The 16,422-nt window shown below is 45.8% G+C and overlaps 1 protein-coding gene across 2 annotated transcripts in view; it reads left to right on the top strand.

The window, feature by feature from the left end:
* The window catches only part of SND1 (staphylococcal nuclease and tudor domain containing 1), a 375,610-nt gene that overhangs the window by 12,625 nt on the left and 346,563 nt on the right, over nucleotides 1–16,422 (top strand). For both annotated transcript variants that reach the window (XM_041002494.1, XM_041002495.1), the window contains exon 2: nucleotides 12,840–12,989. In XM_041002494.1, coding sequence (XP_040858428.1) covers nucleotides 12,840–12,989 — 150 coding nt within the window. The remainder of the gene's footprint in view (nucleotides 1–12,839; nucleotides 12,990–16,422) is intronic.

Genomic DNA, 16,422 nt, shown 5'->3' with positions numbered 1-16,422 from the left:
TGGGGAAATGGCATACTCATGTTCTTCAGAGCAGCCACCAGCAATGTGGCTTCAGTGTGCAAGGTCACTCCGCCTCTGTGCCTGGGAGCTGCAGGAGGAGAGGAGCTTTCAAGTCATTACTTGTAGCTCTAAAACACTCTAATGTGATATTAGTGATCTTTTCAACCTTGTGATTTCTCTGGCAGAAGGAAAAGCCATTGGTTGATAGCTTTTAGTACCAGGCACCTCTTTATTTTTGGCAGTAATCTTAAACAGAGATCCTTGTGCTAAGGGAAATTCATCCCGCTTGCCTATTAGGGTTCCATCGCAGGTCTTAATGAGGAAAGCAGTGCATTCCCAGGTAGTGGGGAAACTCCAGCAGGTCTGAGTCCTGGAATCCCACAGAGATCTGTTATTCACCGAGGGGTAATTACTTGTGTTATTGCTCTTGGCAGGTGAGCCCTTTCACAGCCAAGAGGCCAGGAGGCTGCCTCTATTACTTAAAGCTGAGTTATCTTGTTAAACTCCTCTCTGGTGAGAGCTTTAGACTCTCTGGGGACCTCCCATAGGCTCTCTGCAGAGCACACGCCCAGTTTGAGGCTATGCCTGCCCTGCTCCTGTCTCAGTCATCGGGGTTCTAGCACTGGAGGAATTACACAGCAAGCTCTTGCAGGGCTGCTAGCCTGGACTGCTTGTTTCCCTTTAGTTCCTAGGGGTTCTGATTACAGTGCTCTTAATGCAAGTGCCTGCCTTATTCTCATGTCAGGAGAAAATGTATTTCAGTTATCAACAGGAGAAGCTGAAAGGCAGTGTAGAGTGAATAATCAGCAGTCAGATTAACTGAGGGACAGGAACTCAGAATTGATTATTGGAAGTGATTGATGGCACAAAGCGTGAGCTGTCCATAAACTTCCATTTGAAATTTCTGTTATATAAATTTAATTTCTTATTTATTGGAGAGAATTTTCCACTGGGAGAAAAAAGTAGGTGATGGTTAGAACTCCAGAGCTGGGCTTTCTTGTTATCATAGGCTGGGGAAGAGTGTCATGGGTGTTTCCAATAAGACGCATGCTCAGTGTCCTTGTTTAACTTCCTGCAGAGGAGGCAGGCAAGGACGGTGTGTGTGTGTGTGTGGCCTGGAGTGCTGGCAGGAAAGCGGGACCAGGCCTTGTCACTTGGGCTTTAATCTGTGTTTCAGTCTCGCTCAGCTTTAGATGATGAGGAGCCTCCTGGGATGCCGCCTTAACTCAGCAATAAAGGACTCTGAAACGGCCAAGGCAGATTTGTCATGTGAATTTTATTTTGACATCTAAAATCAACTGTCAACATTTCAAATAGGAAAAGTCTGCCAACAAGCTTGACATAAATAGGAAAAAAATCAGTTTTTTTTTTTATGGGTAACACTGAAGTTAACCTGCCTCCTCAAATCCGGTTGTTAATCCTGCATAGAAACCAAAATAAATATATTAAATGTGCTTTAGAGATGATTCACTGTGAACAATATCGGTATTTTGCTCGATACTGTCGCATCCATATTTCAATATGTCATTGGGGAAAAAATGGATGTGACTGCAAGAGCAAAACCTCATAAACAGTGAATGCAATAATTTCATTTCAGTAAGATATTTTAAGATTTGTTCTTTCATTTAGCTCTATTTGATAGAAAGCTCCCCCACCCCATGAGTTTGACTTCATGGTTTATAGTGCTGTGAGGAGGAGGAATGAGGTGCCAGCAGCCGTGGCCTTCTTAGACTAGCAGTAGTGTAACACCTGCACTCTGCCTGTTCTGGGCCTCCAGGGAACAGTAGCTACGCTGCTCTCCTTTCTCTGGGCTTTGTAGTTGGGGAGTCAGAATTGAGGAAGAGGGGCTGGACTGACAGATCTAATTAACTGAGTAGCCCGGGCATGACATCCTAGGCTTCTGCATTCTGTCTTGCTCCCCCAGCTCTTGCCTCTGTCCATTGACAAAGGGAGAGGGAATTACAGAGAGCTGCTGTGTCTTCGTTCACTCTTCAAATGACCACGCAACCTTCACCTGGTCAGGCCAAAGCCAGGAGCCAGAGGAGTTCTGTCTGGGTCTCGCATGTGGGTGCCAGGGACTCCGGAACTTGGGGCTAACTTGTGTTGCTTACCCAGGAACATCAACAGAGAGCTGGGTCTTTATTGGGATAGCTGGGATTCAAACCGGCACTGTAGTATGAGATGCTGGTGCCTTGAGTGGCAACCTAACGCACTATGCTGCAAGAGTGAACCCAGAGCCTTTTCTCAACCATGTTGTCCCAGTCAGCACATAACACTTCTATGACCAAATGTGTATGAGATTTCCTCCAATGATAAGAATTTTTCCAGGCAGTATTAACGGGATGTCAGATCAGTTGTGCTGTCCATCTGAAGGGCCCAGTCTCAGGACGTTGCAAACGCAAGTCACAGTGACCTTTCCTTCAGACTGCCGCTGCCACGACTTTGTATTCAGAAATTTGCTAGAATTGCTCACAGAAGGCAAGGAAACTACTTGACATTGACATATATATTATGAAGTACGTAAAAGGGGCTGAATGTGTTGTTTGGTAGGTTAAGTCTCCGCCTGTGGCTATGGCTTCCCATATGGGTGCTGATTGATAATCCTGGATGTTCCATTTCTGATTCAGCTCCTTGCTTATGGCCTGGGAAATCAGTGGAGGATGGGCTCAAGTCCTAGGGCCTCTATATCCGCTTGGGAGATCTCAAGGAAGCTCCTGGTTCCTGGCTTTGTATTGGCTTGGTGTTGGCCTTTGTGCCCATGTGGGGAGTGAACTGGCAGATAGAAGACCCCTCTCTCTCCCCTTTTCTCTGCTTCTCCTCTTTATTTGCCTGTCAAATAAAAAAAAATTAAATACATAAAGGCTAGAGATGGACAGCTAGATAAAGAAATGGGCATGTGCAGACATGCAGGGCCCCCTTGCCCTCTGAACATGACATGTGGTCCAGTGACCAGGAAGCCCATCAGAGCTTCCAGTCTTTGTGTTAGATGTTGGCCTCCCTCCAGGCCTCTAATCTTTGGTCTGTCTTTAGGGTGATTGATTCGTCCCGTCCTAGTGCTATTTGAGGACCCTACTCATATAGTAATAAACTCAGTAACAAACTCAGGAGGCTCTAAGGGACTCATTATGAATAACAAAAGATTCTTCTGTTGAAATTTCAGATGCCTTAAACTCTCAGACTGAGAACAAGAGATGGAGTATATTTCATATTATACCATGCCCTTGGAGTATGGACTAGGATCCATAAGTGTCAGGTAAATAGTATTCTATTCCAGTGATTAGGAAATATGCAGAGGCATGGCCTTGGAACGATTAGCCATGTCACTGTCAGGCATGAGAAACCCACTTTGCTTAGAATAGACACTAACATGCACATCAGTTTAAACTTTGATGGTTTTAGTGGTGACATGTCATTTCCCATTATGTTAAATGATGCATTGATTTTTTATAGTTATTATCTGTTGTAGGGTTGGATCTGGAACCTGTTAGACCCTGAACTGATTTGATGGTACTAGCTTAAGCTTGATTGTGACTTGTGCTAAGCGCTACCGTTCCTTTCACATTGTGTTATATATTAATCCACTTTTTCTTTTGAGTTTTCCCCAAATGTGAAAGGAAATCATTTTACTATCATTGCTGCTAGTTTCGATCCATGTTTTGTTACCATGATACCCTAATGTAAATCTACAGAGAGAGCCTTGTCTAGTAGCAAGAGTGGACGCCAAAACCAGTGGCAAATACAATCATTGGGTAGGTAATAGCGTTCCCTCAGATGCCAAGTATCCCTTTGGGGAATGTGGGAAGTAAATGAGGAAAGTGAGAAGACAATTGAATATTGAACAGCTAATTGTGAGAGTCTCCTGAGTGGTCAGGGATGTAGATTTGAGTGGTTTCTTTTAAGAATAGTTACCTTGACAGCTCACAGGAAGTGGTACTTGATGAGGTACCTGCTCTTGAAAAGGCAGCAAGGGAAATTTGACATGTCATAATAAGAGGATTCATGAAGGAAGTAGATGGCAGAGTAATGTGAACTTGCTGGATGAGAAGGAAATGATGCATTAAAGGTGGTGGAGAGAAAAGGGTGACCTACTGTTCGCTCTGGGCGTGAAGAATCCAAATGAGGGGAGAAATAGCTGGCTTCCTGTTTAAGGATGAAGAGCATGTGAAAATTTGTCCTTGGAGTCTAATACCGCATGTCACACACAGTAGGACAGTGTTTATTTAGGAAAATAACTTGTTTCTGGTCTTGTTCTCAGACCCTGGACCTTCCATGGTGAGCAGAGAGATGCAGTTCTTGTCCTAGCATAGAAAAGCCTGGTAGTAATCAGTTGTGTTCGGTTTGAATGTTGTGACGGACTCCGTGAGAGAGGAGATATGCAGAACAACTGACCTAGTGTGCAGAGTGGGAAGGCGCCTTTGAGGAAACGGAATGCACAGGTATCTCAGCACGTTGGCCAGGGAGGAAACTTAGCTTTACTGTACTTAGCACTTGCATGGACTCTTGTTAACATGGAGGTAATTGTGTCGGCTTGAGGTAGGGTGTGAGGTCTGTGATCCTAGTTCTCTCCCATCAGAGGCCTGCTGTGCCTCTCACTTGTTTGGTCTCTAGTATGTCAGTCAGTCCAGATGCAAACGTGGAAAGAGCTCTGTGTTAGATCGCAGGAACTGCAGTTGGGGAAAAGGATGGAAATGGATGCAGATGGCTCTGATTGACCGCTGAGAAGAGTGAGAGGGAAAGTGAAAGGGTATGCCTTGTGAGCAAGAGGGCTACTTCACTGACAGAGGATCAAGAAAGGAATCTACAAACAAAAATGGCCACGAAACAGACTTATAATCTCTTTAAAAAAAGAAAGATTTGTTTGTTTTTATTGGAAAGTCAGATTTATAGAGAGAAGGAGAGGCAAAGATCTTCCATCCACTGGTACACTTCCCAGGTGGTTGCAATGGCCAGAACTGAGCCGATCCGAAGGCAGGAGCCAGGAAGCTCTTCCAGATCTCCCATGTGGGTGTAGGATCCCAAGGCTTTGGGCTGTCCTCGACAGTTTTCCCAGGGGGCTGGATGGGAAGTGGAACAGCCGGGATTAGAACCAGCGCCCAAATGGGATCCTGGTGCATAGAAGGCAAAAGGACTTTAGCCACTAGGCTATGGTGCTGCGCTGAGACTTAATACTCTCTTGATGTGCATACTGTCCCAAGATCTTCTGGAGCAGTGTACTTAGAGAAAGGTTGAATTCTGTGATTTGAAAGCATGTAACTTTTAACTTCATTTTGAAGAAGATTGTTAAATGTCATTGAAAAGTTAATAGCCCGTGAGGCACAAAAGGAGCTTGGGTTTGTTTGGAAGGTGTGTGTGCATTGAGAAAGAAAAGAACGCCATGGGGTTTAGAGTTTCATAACCATCATGAGATCTGCTGGTAACGTGTTTACCACTGAGGCTCTAAAACAGCCTAAAGCATATTTAACCACTGTGAGCTTATGTTTAGAACATTTATTTTGAAATAATTTCAAACATTGCCAATAATAGTACTGGTAACTCCTGTGTCCCCTCTCAGACAGTCTCCAGCTGTTTATCATTCATTGCTTGTTTATTACTGTAAAGCCAAGAAACTCAGAGATGAGAGGCGTTGCAGGTACCACCCAGAAAAGAAGAGCTCCTGGCACAGTCTTCTGGATCACTTAGGGCCAGATACAGTTGCCCTAAGAGTCAGGAACCTTTTACTGAGAATTTGGGGAGGGAAAGTGCCAGCCAAGTGTTTGCACTAACTTCCCTTGGCTCTTGGTAAGAGAGACAGGGCAAGGAGAAAGCTGTGAACTGTTTTGGGATCAGACAGTCCCTACAATCCTTTGGACGTGGTTGCTTTTGGGTTTGCGGGAAAGGAGGTAGTGTCAAGGCTGGGGGCCCACTGCTGTGAGTTTGACATCAGGGTTTTCGCATGCACTCTGCAGTGGAGTAGCTTTGCTCGCTTGGCCGTAGCTGATAACTGGTTAACTGCCCTTGTCTCTTCTTTGCCCTTTGCCCTTTGTAATTAAATTAAGACCATCTTGGTGTTATTACATGTGATCGTTACTCATAGAAGTTCTGTACTATAGGAGTGCAAACACAGATTTAGTGAATAATGAATTGTTGCTGCTTCCCATTATGTGAGGTTAGGTCCCTTGGGGCCTCTGGTCACAGTATTTTCATCAGGTGATCAATAAGTAACCTTGTTCTATGTGTGCTTTGGTTGAAAGACAGCTTATTTAATCCATATTATTGATTCACTCACACTGAACTTAGAGCGAACAGCACTATAACTCATGCTTAAATGAATTTCATCCAATACATGTGATTTCTCCCAGGTACATCACAGTCACGTTCTTGCTTTTAGAAATAGTAGACAGCTAGTCAGGAATATGCCCCTGGGATTGTTTTAAATGGTGCAATCAAGAAAATGCATGGAAATGCAAAAATGTGCCAAATGTGCCATTGAATAGATCATGAAATGAACACATATGTCTTTGCCAGCTTTATCATTACTACACAGAAATACCTGAGGCAGCTAATGTATAAAAAAAAAGAAGATTCATGCAGCTCACAGTTTGGAGGTGCAAAGTCCAGACAGCCTGATACAGGCTTTCTTGTCGGTCCCGTAGTGGATGGTGGGATACGCAGAGGGTCACCGGTGATCCAAGAAGCTGGAAGAGCAGTTGGGCAGAAGTTAGGTTTTTGTTTTTGGAGAGATTATTATTAGTATTCTTTTATTTCTTTTGAGAGGCAGGGAGTGGGTGGGAAGGAGAGAAGGTCTGCTTGCTGGGTCCCCCAGTGGTCACAACAGCCAGAGCTGGCGCAGGCTGAATGAAGTCAGGAGCCGGAAGTCCTGTCTGCCCTCTGCTGCTGCTCATTAGCAGGGGTGCTGAGGGGCTCCAGCCCTGAGCCAGTACCCACTGCCCTCTGTGGTGCTCTTTAGCAGGGAGTTGCATTGGAAGTGGAGGCAGAGCTTGGGTTCAGGCGCTCTGATGTGGGATGCAATGTCCCAAGCAGGGTTTAGTGCCAGGCCAATGCCTACCCTGTCGTGTGGTGTTCTCTTATATGAGTCAGCAGTATTTTGGCTTCGGGTCTTTTTTTTTTTTTAAGAATTAGCTTTTTTTATTTGAAAGGCAGATTTACAGAGAGAAGGGGAGAGAGAGAGATATCATTCATCCACTGGTTCATTCTCCTTGTGGCTCCAGTGGCGGAATTGGGCTGCTATGAAGCCAGGAGCCAGAAGTTTCTCTGGATCTCCTACGCGGCTGCAGGCACCCAAGGATTTGGGTCATCTTCCACTGCTTTTCCTAAACACATTAGCAGGGAGCTGGATCTGAAATGCAGCAGCCAGGACAAGAACTGGCACTCAGAATGCTGGCATTGCAGGCAGAGGCTTGACATGCTGTGCCATGGTGCCAGTCCCGGGGCTGTATGGTATTTGGGGCTCATTAGCAGAGCCTTGGGAAGATCTGTGTTCCCTCCCTGATATCGTCATCTTATTTTCTCATCTGTAACATGATAATGAAGGTTCTTACATGCTTCCTCAGAATGTTGTGAGGCCTAACAGGAGAGAGAGAAGAGGAAAAAGATCCTGCTCAATATCAGGCATTGTTAGGTATCTTATGGAATTAACAAAGAGAAGATGGTGGTAAAACCATTTAAAGATGAGGGAACGTTGCAGGTTTTTTTTAGACTTACTTAGTCATTTATATATTTAAAATACTATTAAGAGAGAGAGGCGCAGTTATCTTCCATCTGCCAGGGAGAGTTAGAGTTAGTTAGCTTTCATCTGGCACAGCCAAGTGGCCATAGTGCCTGGTTCTGGGTGGGGCTGAGTCCAAGCTCTCCATCTCCCGGAAGTGGCGCTCGGTGCTGGATGCTGGTGGATGTAGCAGGCTAATGCGGCTGCAGTCAAAGCAGCTGCTGATTTGAGGGTGGGAATCGCAACTGATAAATCAGAGGAAGCTTCTCCATGAAGTCAGGGGTGGAGGAATTTACAAAGATTTTTTGTTTTTAGTTTTATTTCCCCAGAGGAAATACCCACCTGTCCCATATACCCTAGGAATCTTCAGCTGATATTTAGGTATTCCATATCATAGCCATTGAATTTTTAGGTTGGTTCTGTGTTGAAATGCTGTCTTGTGTAAGTTTCACAATGTTTCTTATGTATTTTTCATACCCATTTCGAAAGTGATCAAGCTATTAACAGGTCACTGCTGACATGACTTGAATCTGAAAGTATTTCTTATTGCCATCTACCATTTCTCTTACCAGATGAGCGCTTGCAGAGTGGAAAACGGTCCAGACCCTTTCTGCGCACTTTCTGTTCAGACCACCTTCCGTTTAGTAATTGTCCCACTCCCGTGTCAGAATGCTCCATATAAGGCTTTACAGATTCATCCTCTAGAGGACCAGGTAGTAAATACATTAGGCCTTGCAAGCTGTGTGCCAGCTGTCCTAACTAATCAGCCTGGCATCTTGTGCGAAAGCAACCTTAGATGCTATGTAAGTGAGCAAACTTGGTATGTCCCAATAAAATGTTATTTTTGAAAAATGAAATTTGAACTTCATTCTTTTTTTGTTGTGAATCAGCAGCGGTGATAAGGCACCAAGCAGTTAGTCACCCTCCGCTGCTGTCCAAGGAGCATTAGCAGGAATTGGATGGAAGTGGGCAGCTTGGGTGGCTTAACCAATGTTGGTCCCAAGTTTTCTCTTTTTTCAGTGGTCTGGGGGCTAAAGGAGTTAAATATAGCAAGTCATTTTCTAGAATCTACGGAAGAGTGAATGTGGTGTTCCTGTTGCTGGGCAACATTTTACTGCTGCCTGTACTGCAGGTCAGTCTCCTGGCAGAGCTGTGACTAGGAGGAACAGCTGCAGTCTCCATTTTCTTTGCAACTGCATTGTGTTCACTTCTGTGTTCATCTGACTTGTGCCTGTGCCCTGCAGTTGGGGTCTTGGCATCACATCCCATCCTTCTGAAGCCTCAATTGGCAGAGCTGAAAAACATTCATCCATAACCTCAGACACACTGTGACAGCTGGTCTCACAAACCTCTTGCTGGATCAGATAGTCTAAGATGGTTTTCTAAGAATGTCTTTTTATTAATCTAATTGAATAAAGCAGTAAACATGATTTGCTTTCTGTGTCCAATAAATTAGTAGGTAAGGATCATGACTGCATCTGTGAAAACTTGCAGCAGGAATCAGTGCAGCTTTGACAGCAATTATCCATTATCAATTTGATGTTTTGAAGTTAAAATTCTGATAAATGATATGTTACTGAGTTTGTTATCCTTCAGTGGAATATAAGTTTCCCAAGAGGAGTTTTAGTGTGTTTTTGGTTTTCCTTTTTTTTAATTGCTGAATTAATAATTGAATGAGTCAACTGATGGTTATTGCTGGTCAAGTTAGATGACATGTCCCCTTAATTTTCCACGTAATTTGAAAGAGACAATCCCCTCCATCCACTGCTTCGTTCCCCAGGAGCCTGTTGTGTCAGATGTCTTCGGATGTCTTATCTTTTAGAAGCAGAAAATGGCTTCTTCGGGTGCCATGGGAGATGTAAGGGATCTGATTATATAGGCCCTTTGTCTTTTTTATGTCTCACTTGGAAATATTCAGTATTTTTCCCCTATAAGGTATTTCTCCTTGGATTTTATTTATTTAAATTTTGCTTATTTATCTGAAAGGTAGAGTTAGCAGAGAGAGGCGTCTTTCACCAGCGAGTTCACTGTCCAGATGACTGCAAGAGGGGCTGGGCTATGCTGAGCCTCGAACTCTGTCGGGGTCTCCCACGGGGGCAGAGGCCTAAGCCCTTGGTTGATCTTCCGTTGTATTCCTAGGTATTTTAGCAGGAAGCTGTATGGGAAGGGGAGTAGCCAGGATTCTAACCAGTACTCTGTGGAATGCTAGCATTGGCTCTCTGAACTTTTTCCTTTTAAGATTTTTTTTTTTAAATTATTTTCATCTTTACTTGAAGGGCAGAGAGACAGACACACACTTGGAGAGAGAACTCCCATCTCCTGGTTTATTCCCTAAATGCCCAAAGCTCATGGTAAGCTAGACCAGAGGTGGCAGTCAGGGACCTTATCTAAGTCTCCCGTTTGGGCGGTGGGGACCCAAGTGCTTGAGCAGCGCTTGCTGCTTCCTGGGGTGTACGTTGGAAGAAGCTGCATCCTAAGCCAGGTGCACTGAGCTGTGCTGCTGGTGGCCTAAGCAGCACCTTCACCACCGTGCAGAGACCCTCTCCTTGCGGTGCAGATTTAAATGGATTCTCAGTTCACAGTTTAAAGTGTGAGTGAAGGTAGATAGGTCCCGGACAGACATCACCTACGAAATTGTATACAGGAATTGATTGCCTGCTTAGCCCTCCTGTCTTGCTTTAAAACTGTTTCTTTCAATTCCAGAGAACCCCGTGGTGTTTTTTCTTTCTGAGATTTTATTTCTGTATTTTTAAGTTTTAAAATTTTTATTGGAAAGGCAGATACACAGAGAGGAGGAGAAACAGAGAGGATCTTCTGTGTGCTGATTAACTTGTCAGTGACCTCATGGCTGGAGCTGAGCCGATCTGAAGCCAAGAGCCTGGAGCCTCTTCTGGGTCTCCCCACGTGGGTGCAGGGTCCCAAGGCTTTAGGCTGTCCTTGATTACTTTCCCAGGCTACAAGCAGGAAGCTGGATGGGGAGTGGGGCCACTGGGATTAGAACTGGAGCTCATATGGGAGCCAGGCAAGTGCAAGGTGAGGACTTTAACCAGTAGACTACCTCTCGGGCCCTTATTATTATTATTATTATTTTTAATTTTTAAGATTGTGTGTGTTTATTTTTATCGGGAGGGCAGATTTACAGAGAGGAGAGGCAGAAAGATCTTCCATACACTCTTCAAGTGAAACTGGAACTGAGCTGATCCGGAGCCAGGAGCCAGGAGCCTCCTCTGGGTCTCCCACACGGGTGCAGGGTCCCAAGGCTTTGCGTCGTCTTCCACTGTCTTCCCAGGCCACAAGCAGGAGCTGGGTGGGAAATGGAGCAGCTGGCACACAAACAGGTGCCCAAATGGGATCCTGGCACTTACAGGCCATACCCCCTGCTGTTTGTCCTGTAGTATTCTGCACTAATGAACCCCTAACTTTCTGTCTATTAGCCATGGAGTGGCCACGTTGAGTCACTTGTAGTGAATTCGCCACTTGAGCCCACTTGCTTCCTCAGTGACCAAGATCTGTTAGAATAACTTGCATTGTTTTTTTCTCTATTTGAAATCCCTTCTCACTTGCAGACATGTCAAAGTCAGTGAATTTAGGAACTCTTTTCACAGTCGCCACTGGCCTGGTCTCCTGGGTTAGAATCGCTGAGGAACCTTAGGGTGCTTAGTAGACTCTTCTGTTGTAATCATACAGTATGACCCTAGTGGAGTGTCATTTTCTGCTCAGTTCTTCCTGCTGCCTCCTCTCATTCTTATGTTTTGTCTTGGGTTGGCAAGTGTTTAGGGAATGTTGCCTTCCTAACAGCGAAGCAGCAGTGGTGTGCTGGAACAAGCTGTCAGGCTTCTATGCCTTTCCACCACAGACTGTTCATGTCAGTGTTTTTGTTTGGTTAATTCTTATTTGTATTTTTGTGTTTCTCATTTCAGAATCTGGCCTAAGGGTTCATGGGGTTATTTTTTTTTTAATTTTTAAAAATTTTGGTGATCTTTACATAGTTGGTTAGGGCTCAAAGGGTGAAGGGCTACAGGAAAGTGGGTAAGACCATTGTTTCCACATTCTCTTTTTTCCTTTCTGTATCTGGGGGAAGGGGTGAGACAAAGGGAGAAGCCACACCCAGCCTCCCACCCATCCCAGGGTCCCCATGTGGGGCATGCTCCGAGGGCACTGCTCAAGTGGTTTTGATAGTCCAACAGTTCTGAATTGCTGCCAACCTCGCCATTCCAAGTACGATGAAATCTCTTCAGTATACACTGGCTGACATGGTCCACCTTCGAGTCTCCGTTTGCCCAGAAGACTCACTGCCAACACATGGCTGGGGTAGATGATTGATTTGTTCTGTCCTCTGTCCTCTGCTGTGGTAGCAGGTGTCCTCTGTATGTTCCAATGGACTGCCATATCCTCCATGTGCACCTGGATATGCTGTCCACTGCTCCATCTGAGCCTCTCAGGAGGCTTGGCTCTGACACATGCACTCCACAGTCAAACAATGGAGCCTGCACTTCTCTTTGTGGTTGGGGTTCTGAGCCAAGCAGTTCCATTGGGGGGGGGTCCCCAAAGAAACTTCATCTGAAGTGATCCCAGACCTTATTCTGTGTGTGCTTGCCAGTCAGGGTCTGGCAGAGTCTGTTGCTCCTAACAGCCTAGGTACATGCTGGTGGTTGCAATTGCTGGGTCAGTTCTGTTTCCAGCCCCATCTTCTACATAAACCAATGAGTGTTGCAGTCCAGCCCAATCCTGCCCACCATACACTTGGCCATGTAAACCAGTGGGAGCCGCAGCCCAGTTGGGGCAACTCTCAGTAATCCTCAGCAGGCCCGCCCACTGCCCTGGTTCCCTGCTTGCCAGTATGTACAGCAGAATGATCCAGTCTGTCCCCACACATCCCATTCAGCTCTCGTGCATGTCGATGGGCATTGAAGCCCAGTTCAGCACAGCCAGCCCCACTGTCCAGCCCATATACCTGCTGACTGGTGGTAGATCTGGCTTAAGAACAGTTTTGTTTCTTTTTAGTCTTTTAGCAGATTGAGTGTCTCTGAGGTTCCAGGGAATGCTTGGCATGCTGGGGTACGGATGTGAACAAACTATATTTTTGTGGTATTCTGTTAGGACTACTCATTTTCTCTCTTTTTCCCTTGCTTAGGTTCTCTCCGGGTGTGCTATCATCGTCCGAGGGCAGCCACGTGGTGGGCCGCCTCCCGAGAGGCAGATCAACCTCAGCAACATTCGTGCTGGAAACCTCGCCCGTCGGGCAGCTGCCACACAGCCCGACGGGAAAGATACCCCAGATGAGGTAAGGCGCTTCTGGAGCCTTTCAGAGGCTGTGGACCAAGTCGCAGACCCTTCTGTTCCTTGCCTGATGCAACTGTGACGTGGTCTTTTCTGTTATTTTTTCCAAACATGTTGTAGGACTGATGACTCTGGGTTTCTCCACTTTGGCTTGCATCTGCTCGTGTGTTATGTTGTGGCAGGGCCTGTAGCCATGCCCTTGGCTCATGGGTCCTGGCTCTGCTGCGTCACGTGAAGTAGGTGTGTGCCTTGCTAGGGAGTGCTATTGGCTGAGGCAGAGCTCCTTTATTACTTTATTTTTTAGTTCCTCAGAACCTTGGATGTAAGTGAAATGTGATGTTCTCTCCCCAGCTCATCTCTTGATGTCCTCCTGGAGATTTGTAATGCCTGTGTGAGCAGGTGCGTTCATTTTCATCAGTGGTGGCATCCCGTAAATGCTAGACCTGCACTTGATTGACGAGTTTTCATCTGGGATCCATGACCCCGAAAGGCATCTGTGAACCCCATGATGTAGGAGCTTTTTGCGCTTTCAGGATTCTTTACAGAAGGGAGTTTTTTATGAGATTCTCAGGTGACTTGTGTCTTGCTACTGCCTGTTCCAGTGACACGTGGAAGTGCTTTTGCACTTTTGTTCCACCAGCTGTTCCTTACCTTGCCAGCCCGTAACCAGTAAGTGCTGACCAGCGTGATGCATCCTTGAATGCTGGAAGCTTCTGTGTGGGGCCACTGCTCCCGCACAGGAACGCCAGTTTGGGGGTATCAGGAAAACTGTGGCTTTAGTCTGCTTGACACCTGTGGCTTTTACACTTGGGGGTCCTGGTGTGAGGCTTTCCCGTTGTGCTGTGGCCATCAGGGAAAGTGTCTTTATTCTGGGATGTTGGTCCTCTGCTCAAAGTTGTAGACGTTGGGCAAGTTGGCCTGCAGCTCTTGTCTGCTGTTCCTTGCCAGGGAGGGAAGGAGGGAAAATGTGAGCTCCTAGAGCTATCTTATCAAGGAAAGTGTTTAGTTTTTAAATCTGTAACAGGCTGTTTTGGTAGACTTAAGACATCCAGGCCTGGTGTTTGGGCACAACAGGTCGAGCAGCGATGCTTCCTCTCTTGGAGTGCCAGTTTAAAGTCCTGGCCACTGCTCTCTAGTCCAGTGTCGGGAAAGCCTGCAGATGATGGCTCTCCTACTGCACTTCCTGTCCGAAGGAGACTCCTGGCTTCTGCTTCAGCCTGGCCCAGCCTTGCTCTTAGCTCACGGGAGGGGGGGGCGGACACCAACAGATGGAGACACCTCTCTTTCACTCTGGCTCTCACTCTTCTGTTTTGCTTGTTTGTTTGTTTTTGTTTTTCTCCCTCATTTATTTGTTTGTTTAATTTTTTTAGGCTCTCTTGCTCTGGTTTTAGCTTTCAAGTAAGCAAGTACACCTTTTTTTTTAAACAATAAGCAAACAAAAAAGACCGAAGCAGTATTAGATAATAGAGGTAGAGAAAAATTTAGCTATATTTCTGCCAGTAGCCATCAGTTAGGAATAATGACAGAGTAGGTTAAAATAATTTCTTTGATCCTGCATCAGTGACCCCAAGTTTTGGAAATAGGATAATAGCGTGTACCTCAAAGTGTGATGAAGTTTCACCAAGGTGATGTGAAGTGCTTTAGTGCACGCATCTTAAGTACTTGACCATTGTTAGTTTTGGAAATTGCTATGGTTCCTTAGTAATTTGTTGTTACCAATGTGCCTATCAATGTTTGACCACATGCTGCATTGCATTTTTATAGCTAACTAAATGGACCAACCAGCAATCTGAAAGGTTTTCTTTTCTCCCCCTCTTCTTGGTTTTGTGTTTTGTATAACTTGACTGTTTCTGAGAGGCAAGGGTGTTGATCCTTTCTGGTGGTGATTAAGTTCCTTTCCCCTGAAGGAAGAAATAGTATAACCTCTAAGAAGGATGAGTTGGGTGTTAATTTCCTGTTTGTGGGTGAGAATCTAGGGCAGAGGAACACAAAGCCGATTGGGACTTGTTTTAATACATCACCTGTAAGAGGACAATGTAACCTTCCCAGAACTCTCTTGCCTGGAAGGTACCGTGTGGTCTTGCTCAGCATTGCAGTGTACTTCCATTCACTGTTTTGGTCAGGCTAATCTATCTCTCCCAGGACGCCTGGGTCATTGTTTCTCCTGGTTGCTCTTCAGAGAATCCCATGAGGTGTTTGCTGGCTGAAGAGTGCACCTTTCCCGAGTCCACAGCCATTTCTCATTTCATTTATAGTCCATTTTCTCTGCAGCATGCTGCACCTTCAGAGCTGCTGTATCTCAGGCTCCTGGTGATGCCAACTCACGATGCCACTCGGAAACGGGACATTTTTCTCAGGCTGGCTCTGGCCTCCCACTCGGGCCTTTATCAAAACCTCGAGATTGTGCCTCCTTACAGTCTCTCTTGTCTGTCCTTGACATTTCGGTGCCATTGTTCTTTGTCCAGCTGAGACTGTGCTTGGAATGTTAAGTGATGGTCTCTTCGCCTTCCTTCTCCTCTCTGATGTGTTCTCCATATCCTCCCTCATCCTTCTGAAACACAATTTCACCTCTTCCCTTGCTCAGTGTTTTCAGCAGACGTTCCAATGAATACTTACTACCTCTGTCACCAGTCTGAACTCCTTAGCCTGGAAAATAAACCTTTGGAATGCAGAATCCCTCTGGGATGTGAGCCCCAGCCGAGCTGAAGTGCCCTTGTCTCCTGGCGCCCCCTCTCACTCTGTGTTCCTTCCTTACTTGGGTGGCCTTGGAGCCCCTGTCTCTTGAGAAGCCGCACCTGACATTTCCTTTCATTGCCCTCCCATCTTTGTGCTGTCATTGCTGTCACAACATTTCATTCTCTGTAGATAGGTTTTTCTCTTCTAGCTTGTATGCTCTTCAAAGGAAACCCCCACCCCCCGCCCTGCCCGCACTGCTGTGTGCCTGTGCCTGGTGTGTACCTGACGTAAAGCTGGTACACCGTGACTAACGTGAAGAGCCACAGGGCCCTGGCGTCTCTTCCTGGAGTTTGGCAGGGGCAGGTCCCGGGGGACCGTGCACTGTGGCACTGCCCTTTCTGGCTGTCATTCCATTGTTTTGGAGCATGTCAGGTTTTTTTGACATTCAGGATGAATCAAGGATGGAATTGTTCATTCTTTTTCCTTTGTATTGCTGTTCCAGATATCATTCACTTCATTATTCTTTGCCTTCTCACATGATATCTTCCTGCAAGAGATTCTTAGCTTTGTCCAAAGTCCTGGGCAGTGAAAACAGCTCCTGTGTCTCCAGCCATCACTGTCCTATTGCAGCCTAATCCCCATGGTTGCCTAGTTACCCCAGGCTCCTGGAGACTGCATTGATGGGCACTGTGGAAATTATATATTTATTTCCCACGGATGTATTGAACTCTTGCTGTGTGTGTAAAGCTCTGTGTGTATGT

The sequence above is a fragment of the Ochotona curzoniae genome, unplaced genomic scaffold, assembly GCF_017591425.1.
Source record: "Ochotona curzoniae isolate NIBS_2020 unplaced genomic scaffold, NIBS_Ocur_1.0 scaffold_2476, whole genome shotgun sequence".
In the NCBI taxonomy this organism is placed as follows: Eukaryota; Metazoa; Chordata; class Mammalia; order Lagomorpha; family Ochotonidae; genus Ochotona; species Ochotona curzoniae.
This window is presented reverse-complemented; position numbering and strand designations above follow the sequence as displayed.